The following is an 8995-nucleotide window of genomic DNA, read 5'->3' on the forward strand; positions in this document are numbered from 1 at the left end:
AGGACCAGCAAAGGTGGGGAACAGAGAGGGGGGCAACATACTCTTCACCTGAGTCCATTCCATCCCCAAGGGCAGCAGAGGGCATAATGACAGTGATGGTTTCCATATCATCCTCCTCTGTGATATGGGAATGCTTCAAGGCTGGCTCATCTTCAATGACCACTGTGACAGGCTTTGCACACTTCCTGTGAGCAGCTTCGACATTGGCAGCTGTCAATGCCTTATAGTTCTTCACATCTGGGAAATCATTTGGACAGTCTCATGTGATATGGTTCTGAAAGGGGTGATGACACTTGAAACAGCCTGAATTGTCATGAAGCAGCTGACATTCTTCGACGGTAAGGGCAGGTGGATGTGTATGAGTACAACCATCAGGTGCCTCCGAGCTCAACGCCATAGTATTAGCTGAGCAGCTTGGCTGGAATGGTTTCTTTTGGAGGGCAGCATTGAGTTTCACTGCATCATGAACACACTTCTCATCAAGGAGGTGGGCCAAGTCAAGCCAAGCTCAGAACTGCTTCTCACAGTGGGAACTCATCAAATGATATTCTGCAGTAAGATCAGGATGCATGTGAGACTCTAAATGGAAGTGGAGGTGGTCTTCAGTGAGATGAAACTCACTTCCTCACAACAGTACATTCAGGCTCTCCACTTCAATGGCCCACAAGTGAAAGGCTTATTACCTTGCATTGACAACAGCATCTTTTGTTGGATAGCCTCTGCCCAGTCACTAGGAAGCCAATATGTACGAACCTCCTCCATAAACTCTGAGAAGGTGAGAGCAGTCAGATGACTGCCATTGTTGCTGATCCAGTCCTGTACACAGGGATCCAACAGATGACCAACAACCTTAGCTACCTGGACATCCTCTGCAATGCTTTTTAATCAGAAATAATTTTCACAACCTAGCTCCCAGCTTTGCAACCCTTCTGGGGTAATATCACCCACTGTCATGAAGGGAGGAGTCTTTCCAGGAGTAGTGTTCTCACATCACACTGTCTGGGACTGTGCCAAGGACATTGCTATGGTAGGAAGGACTGCAGTGAAACTGTCAGATGACAAGGAGCTGCTCATGGTAGTGGGAGATGGCAGTAGTAGGGAGATATGTGACAGAGCAGAGGGTGAAGATGGGGTGACATCAGGCAAGGCAACAAGTGGTGGCATAGGTGGCAGGTCAGGCAAGGTAACAGACAGCAGGGACAGCAAAGATGGAGATGATAACAGTGGTGATGATGACAATGTCACAGGTGGAGGGTTATTCCCTCAACTATGGGTAGTCAAGGGCACAGGGATGGAGGGGACACAACAAGACAGCAGTTTGACACCTCTGCTAGGCATTGACATGCACTATGGCATGTTCAAAAAAAGTGGAACTCACCACAGAGGGGTGAGCACACTCAAACAGATCACAACAACAACAGAATGTGGACAGGTGTGTGGATTTGAGCAATCAAGCATAGATGATGGACAGAGAGAGAGAAAGGGAAGAAAGAGATATGATCCCTCCATGATGCAGACAGCACCAGTATATATATACCCCCAGTGTCCAAACAATGCAACACAGCAAGAGGGATCCACATGCCCAGACGAGAGCACAATAGGAGATGTGGTAGTGTGACATGCTAGCAGCAGCATCGACAGCATGAGTGGCATGTTAGTGGTGAGCGGTACACTTACAATGAGCAGTGGCCTGAGAAGACCCCTGCGACTGATTTTTGGCCAATTGACATATACTATCGCCAGAAAGGAGTGATCTGCATACCGAAGAAGCATCGAGGTTGGATGGATTTACAAGGCTGGTGCGAGGCTTCTTTGACTGCTTGCCGGTCATTGCGAAGAAATGAGTATTTTGGCACATACCATTGCTAGGAAAAATCAGACGACATACCGAAGGAGGAAAAGAGCTCGATGGGTTGGCAGAACTGGAGCGACGTCTCTTCAACTGATCACTGTCCATTGATGTAACAATTGGGTGTATATTCCGTGTAAGGTTTGTGCGTTTGAATTGACGTTGCGAGTGAGCGAAAGACGAAGCTGAGGGAATGCTGTGGGCACGCTCGTGAGCGCCAAACTGGCACAGCAGACACGTGGCAGCGCCCACCACTTGATGGGTGTGCCGTGAGTATCATGCAGACTTCAATCGTAGAACAGGAACTGACCTGACAATGCAGCACCGAATTTGTGTGGTCAGCATCGCTACTTCGTGCCTACTTGCTGAGAAGCATCACATAGTGGGTGGTGTGCGGGATCACGACCTTGTTGCGCTACGCGAGTGAGCCTGAAGACCTCACCATTCCCAACGGAGCAGCCATCTTCCTACGTCCGAATACTCACAGCCTCCGCCTACTGCCTCTGCGTTCCACGGCTGGTGATCGGAACACTATTGCTCTGCCAACTCACAACCCCGGCTTGCAGAAACCTTCGGGAGTCCCCTAATGCATCACCCGCGAGTTATCTGTCGTGCTCACCCGCGATGTCTCCACAGCTCCAATTCTTTAATTCGTTTTCTTCGGTCGCCAGTGCTGCTCGCTCCCCAGTTCCTCATCTTCACGCATCGGGAAACCATCTCAATCATCCTCTGAGCTTAGCCGAGGTACCTTCTGCTCCTTTGTATCAACCTCGGCTTAACAAGAAATGCGATTTTTAACAGTCACATGAACTGTCCATGCGACGGGCATTCACCACATCTGTGCTCGGCATCCACTCAGTCTATGCTACGCCGCAATGAATAAACCCAACTAAGGATAGCAGTACTGTTGTTGGGTATGAACAGGGTTTGCTGCTGTAAAATCTCAGACCGCAACTCAAATGCAGTTGTTCTACGATTTTGGTAGGGAGTGTCATTTGGCCTTCTTGGGGTGCCTTGCTATCTGACTGATTGCGTTCTCTTCCACTGACGATGTCAGCAGACACGGTACGATCGGCGACAAGATCATTCTCGCCATGTATCACTTCCTATTGAATCCATACCCTTCTACCCCCAGCGCTCCTCTCCTCACGGGTCGGTGGACAGACAGGCGTACAGTCAGCCGAGGACGGCTGGTTGCTTCTCAAACCAGCCTTCCCTAGAGAACTGGACATTTTATTAGCGCATTCGTGACGGCGTATCGCCAGACATTGACGTCGCAACCATGGCTGCGTCATGATTGAAATGTTTACTGCCTTGGATCCTGAAATTCCTAGGGGTGCCGTCGCCTGGAAACCACCTCGTACACTACTTACCGGAACTGATGCCGGCACCAGCCAACGGAACAACGATCACGATCGTCCTCGACAATCTCGCATATGGTTTCCATGCGATGTCATGACCACGCCCGATAGCATCCAATGAAGCCTACCTCCACATTCCCTGCCTGCTCGAGGCATTCGACCATCTCCGGGTGGCACTTGCCAATGCAGAAGCACGCATAATAGGCGGGAGCGTCCTTATCATACATGAAGGTAACTGGGTACGTGCAGAAACGGCTGTGTGGAGACCAGAAGGCATCTCTGTATTGAACGACAAGCCTACCGCTTCTGACGAATTTGGTTTGGGTCGGAAGGAAGCCGTGGCCTTGTACGAAGAAGATGAAGATGAGGATAAGATCACTGTCGAACTAGACGAACACGGCCCTCTGGACGGCGTTGTCGCAACGAGTCCTGTCGTCGAGTACTTTGAAGACAACGATGACGAAGACGAGGCTGAGGAGGATGACTCTCCCCTGTTCGCACTCTCCTTGATAGACTTTGCACATACACGACTCGCGCCTGGATAGGGACCTGACTCGGGCATTCTGCTTGGTATGGCCACGCTCATCCAACTCATTTGCGAGCGGTAGGGTGCTGTTCAGGCATTGGATGGTGAAGTGTATATGTAAAGAAAGCTTACTGTCACGCATAAGTGCAAAACGCCGTTGCCATGGTATAACTGCATCCAGTGGATGCGGCGTTGAGCCGTACCTTATACCTCGTGGAAGGATACTTTCTAAAGAGTCTTAGCCATCGTATGGAGATGGTTGTACCTACTCAGACTATTACACCGAATCACCAGAAGCTCGAAATATACAACAAGTCAGTATGGAACTGTCCTTAGTGGCCAGTCCTGGCACGATCGTCTAGCCTATTATGAGCTAGTAAGTGGAACAAAAAAACAAATACGGAGACAAGTCTGTCCAAAAAGCACTGACGTGAGATAATAGTCTGATCCATGGCAAGTCCGTATGTCCCCTAAAACCCCAATATTATCCAGTCTGAGCAGACCAACTACCAGCGGTCAGCCTGATGCTCCCATTGCTAACATCCGCACGCGCTCGACGTGTCCACGCACCTGGAATGTGTCCCATCCCCCACACCAACAATGGCAGGTCCGAACCCACCTCGAATCACTGACAACCACCACGATACCCTCCCTTGCCTTCGCAACTGACTGTGCGACTGCTTCTGTCCACACACGTGCTTCGCTGACGTTCGAAGCACGTAGTACGAGGATATCCATGCACCGTGGATAGGCACGGCGAACGTGGATGTGAGCAGCGTTAGAGCGTGTGGTTGCGTGACGGATGGATTTTGAGTTCGTGAACGGGGAGAGGCTAGGGGCCATGTCAGCCCAATACGGAACGGGATGGTTATGAAATACACGATACTCACTCCTTGCCTATCCTTAGCTCGTTGCTCACCTCACCAAACCTCGCCTGGCTCTCCCGATCTCGTAGCATCTCATTCCCCCTTCCAATATTTGCTCCGCATACGCCAGCGCATGCCCTATTGACTCCTAACCCGCATGCTCTGTGGGAAGAGACAACGCCAGTCGCAGTGCAGAAAATAGGCCGAACGTTAGTGCGAGTGGGTCGGAAAACTGCAGAACTTGTCGGATGAGCAGATGATACCGAGTTAGACACTGAACTACGAATCAGTGTTTGTCCTCTGGAAGGTAAATGGATGTACTTGGTGCCAGAAGGTAACTAGATATGTCGAGATTCCTGTCTGAGGGGTCTTCCCAGAGGCACTAGGAATGACTAGCGGTTAGGGACAGGTAGACTAGCAAGAAACAAATGACCGTACCTGTAGTTGAGCGGACAACTCTTGGTTGGTATCCCTGACCGATTGCAACACTTTCCTACATTGGCTGGATTGATGCAGTAGCTTCTTGTGATCAGTTAGTCAACGCGTTCGCCCTGTTATCCTGCAGCACCACGAACCAGATACACTCGCATTGAGGCGTGCGTGTTTCTAACAGGTTTCTTCCGTGGTCTACGCAGAGTCTGAATTCACGCTGTCGTTCCTCCAGAGGTAGAAAGAAATGCCTAGAAGAAGTGGGGTGAGCTGGGAGCCGGTCATATTTAAAAGAACGCGCCGTGTTCGTAAGAAGGATATCTTCGATATTGGGAAATATGACCGAAGTCGAATCTTCGCCAAGCATATCCATCAGACTCGAGTAGAAGAGCTTTCAATGTCCTACACTAGTCCAGCACCCGTAGCAACTTTCGAGGCTATTACCAACAACCTGTCGTCCCTCCTACGACCCCCATTCAAAGCGAAAGCCTCCACACTAGAAGCAACGCATGCGCTGTTCGTAAGACGACGCGCCAATCTGCAGGACCTGAACCTGACCGCAACGCAGAGAAAATGCTTTTGCAGAAGAACTACGACCTGTGAGTGCTACTAAGAGCGGGCGGTCCGCCATTGCGGCCGTCGACGTGCCCTACACATATACTGACAGAGTCCACAAGAAATTAGACCTCGATACCCGAATTCAGTCAACCAAACCACGATTGCACGCATATGCGACAGTGCAGACACCATACCAAGGATTATGAGATCCAGGATGTGCTTAGCAGTGGTGATGGAAGTATTGCGCGACTCCCCAGGTGGGCCACATTTTATTCATGCCCCATTTTTCACACTGTGTGCCGTTCCCCTTTTCGCCTAGAGCTTCCCTAAAGCTACCTTTCCCGTCACTTCCAACAAACCCCCGTCGACACCCAGAAAGAACTCCCTAACTCCCGAAGTTACCGGCCTTCCTCCTGCGAGACCTGTCGATGAGATCCTGCCCGTACATAGAATCAATGCTCTAACTCCAGAAGCTACCAACCTAGCCATGACAGCACTACACGAGACAGATATCCCTCCCATACCGGCACCTACGCATATACCCACTCAACCCCATCCCGGTACGCCTTCGTCGTCTTTCCCACCGCAACAGCTTCCCCAGGTCTCGTCCGACGACATCGAGGATGACGAACAGGAGGAACTTGAAATGGCTGACATCATGATCTCCATTGCAGACTCAGACTTGGAATGAAGCACTTCTAAGTCGCGTAATAGCACAAATGTGAACTCGAACTCAATACCAACGCGGCACCTCGAACGAGAGCACGTGAAAACCGTATACTCACCTATGCGGTGTAGCACGAAGCGGAATATTGATGGGAATCAGGAGGCCACAGGCGAGGGGAATAGGGAAGAAGACGGTGAGTGATGTAGAGCCGCTACTGCATCTATGACATCAGAGGACATATGTGCAATTAGCGGGGTAAAATGATCATTGGACAAAAATATGGGTATGAACTAATTTATGACAGTATGACAGCAGATATACCCAACATCTAAATACATTTTGAACCATCATGCACTGGGTGGAATGGAAACATTTGCACCATTCTTTGCCATGAACCATCTGACTTAAATCCAACTCTATGGAACAGTCTCTGGGAATGACTACTTTGGTCCCCATTGATTAAAATGGTCTCCTAAGTGTTGGGGGGATCTGAAGTAGTAGTTGTCCCTTTGGGCCTTTGATCCAGCCATCATCATGCAGCTTGACTGATGCACCCAGCACAGCATTCTGTTGCATGAACCCATCAACAAGTAGATTACTATTAAGCAGAGCATGTGAAGGGTCAAATGAAAAGCAAATGGGATATCCCATGACACCTGCACTTCTTGTTAAATGAAATAAGAACAAATAGAAGGTGGAGGTACATACCATCTGCAGGAAGGAATGGATAAAGTATGCTGGAGGGGTGGGATGCAACCATTGTGAACATTGCATTCTCCCAGACACTCACAGTATTGTCCCCTGAGCCTGAGGCAATTCTCTTCTCATCAGGGGAGAATGCAACTGATCTGACTACATCTGTATGGCCCTCAAGAGAGCTGCCAATCTGCACACCTCCCTCAACATCCCACACCCTCACAGTGTTGTCCACTGAGCCTGAGACAATCCTCTTCCCATCAAGGGAGAATGCAACTGAATTGACTCCAGAAGTGTGGCCTTCAAGAGGGCTGACAATCTGCTCACCTCCCTCAACATCCCAGACCCTCACAGTCTTGTCCTCTGAGCCTGAGACAATCCTCCTCCCACCAGGGGAGAATGCAACTGAGTAGACAGAAGAAGTATGGCCCTCAAGAGGGCTGCAAATCTGCACACCTTCCTCAACATCCCAGGCCCTCAGACTGTTGTCCCAAGAGCCTGAGACAATCCTCTTCCCATCAAGGGAGAATGCAATTGAATTGACTCCATTTGTATTCTGAAGGGGTGTTTCTGAGTAGTGACAGACTAATGAGAGAAGATACTCAGGCTTCTATTGGGAGAAAACTGAGGTACAACTAACCTAATGAGAGAAGATACTAAATAGCTTCAGTGAGATAGCTGTAACTCATAATAAAGGAACCTCACCTCAGGCTTCTATTGGGAGAAGACTGAGGTGCACAAAGGAAAAACAATGTGCCAAAATGACTGTGCTTATGTAAGATATTACTGGTGCAAGAAATATAATTAATGTGCATCAACATGCCCACTCAATGGTGAATATCTCAATAAGTAACACCTAAGCCAATAGAAAAACAAATGTGCTCATCTCCAGAGAGTCCATTGGTTAAGACATCCACCAGCTGCTTGTTTGTAGGCAAGTACACCACAGAGATGTCCCCCAACTCAATCTTCTCTCAAATGAAGTGATGGTGAATGGAAATGTGTTTCATACAATCATGAAACATTGCATTTTTTGCCAATGAAATTGCTGATTGATTGTTGACATGGAGAGGGGTGGGGTCAGCTCATGCAGCCATGTCTATCTCACCAAGCAGTGTGTGGATCCAAATAACTTCTTTTGCAGCTGCTGAAACAGCCATATACTTGGCCTCAGTGCTCAAAAGAGCAACAGAGGTTTGCTTCTTCAATGACCAGCTCACTGCACCACCACATAGGATGAAAGCATAGCCAGTGATAGAATGTTGGTCATTTACATCAGATGCCCAGTTGGCATCAGCATACCCAGCTGGAGTGGGTCCTGATGCCACAGAATAGTGGAGACACAAGGTAGCAGTCCCTAGAAGGTAGTGGTAGACTCTTTTGAGGGCCACCCAGTGGCACTCACCCAGAGTCACTGCATGCCTACTAAGGATGCCCACTGCATAGGCAAGATCAGGGCAAGTAGCCAACATAGCATACATCAGGGCTCTGAGAGCACTCTGATAGCATGCAACATCTGACTTGGCCTGATCAAGTTTCTTGAGTTTGAGACTGGGTTCAATAGGTGTACCCACAGGGCACATATCCTGCAACCTGAAGCACCAGAGTATAGACTTGACATATCTTTCCTGTGAGAGCTTGATTTCTCCTTTATCACAGTCTCAGATGATCTCCATTCCTAAGATCCATTGTGCCTTGCCCAAATCTGATAGGTCATACTCCAAGGAGAGCTGAGTCTTGAGCTGGTCAATAGCATCACAACTCTTTGACAAGATGAGTTTATCATCCACATAGACAGTGACTATAATCAGAACTCCACTTTTGAATTTGTAGAACAAACTGTGGTCTGCATCACTGCACATGAAGCCTAGGGCTTTGAAAACTTCCCTCAAGCAGGTTTACTAAGCCTTTGGAGCTTGCTTTAGGCTGTAAAGAGCATGGTGAAGGTACTAAACTACATCTGCAGATGTATGGAACCTGGGAGGAGGTCAAAGGAAGACTTCTTCATCCAGTTTTCCATTCAGGAAGGCTGACTTGACATCC

The 8995-nt window shown here is 48.9% G+C and overlaps 3 protein-coding genes across 3 annotated transcripts; 1 reads left to right on the forward strand and 2 right to left on the reverse strand.

Annotated features, from left to right (window-relative positions):
- Positions 1–2542: 2542 nt before the first annotated feature.
- On the reverse strand, positions 2543–2946 carry F5J12DRAFT_858790 (uncharacterized protein; the record flags this gene model as incomplete). Its single annotated transcript, XM_051746782.1, has 3 exons — positions 2543–2593; positions 2651–2866; positions 2895–2946. Coding segments are annotated over 2 exons (214 nt in total), but the record flags the coding sequence as incomplete, so codon positions are not given.
- Positions 2947–3142: 196 nt separating this feature from the next.
- F5J12DRAFT_897056 (uncharacterized protein) lies at positions 3143–3755 on the forward strand (the record flags this gene model as incomplete). Its single annotated transcript, XM_051747995.1, has 2 exons — positions 3143–3266; positions 3322–3755. The coding sequence occupies 2 exons, from the start codon at positions 3143–3145 to the stop codon at positions 3753–3755; spliced, it is 558 nt and encodes a 185-aa protein (XP_051595830.1).
- Positions 3756–4185: 430 nt separating this feature from the next.
- Positions 4186–5349, reverse strand: F5J12DRAFT_858798 (uncharacterized protein). The gene is made up of 6 exons (XM_051746783.1): positions 5178–5349; positions 5041–5121; positions 4924–4984; positions 4627–4876; positions 4307–4568; positions 4186–4242 (listed from the first exon to the last, which is right to left on the reverse strand). Exons 1-6 carry the CDS (start codon positions 5190–5192, stop codon positions 4207–4209), a joined length of 705 nt encoding a protein of 234 aa, XP_051595831.1. The 5' UTR covers positions 5193–5349; the 3' UTR covers positions 4186–4206.
- Positions 5350–8995: the final 3646 nt, after the last annotated feature.

This window comes from Pisolithus orientalis (genome assembly GCF_024613125.1).
Source record: "Pisolithus orientalis strain OTSU chromosome Unknown F5J12scaffold_47, whole genome shotgun sequence".
Taxonomy (NCBI): Eukaryota; Fungi; Basidiomycota; class Agaricomycetes; order Boletales; family Pisolithaceae; genus Pisolithus; species Pisolithus orientalis.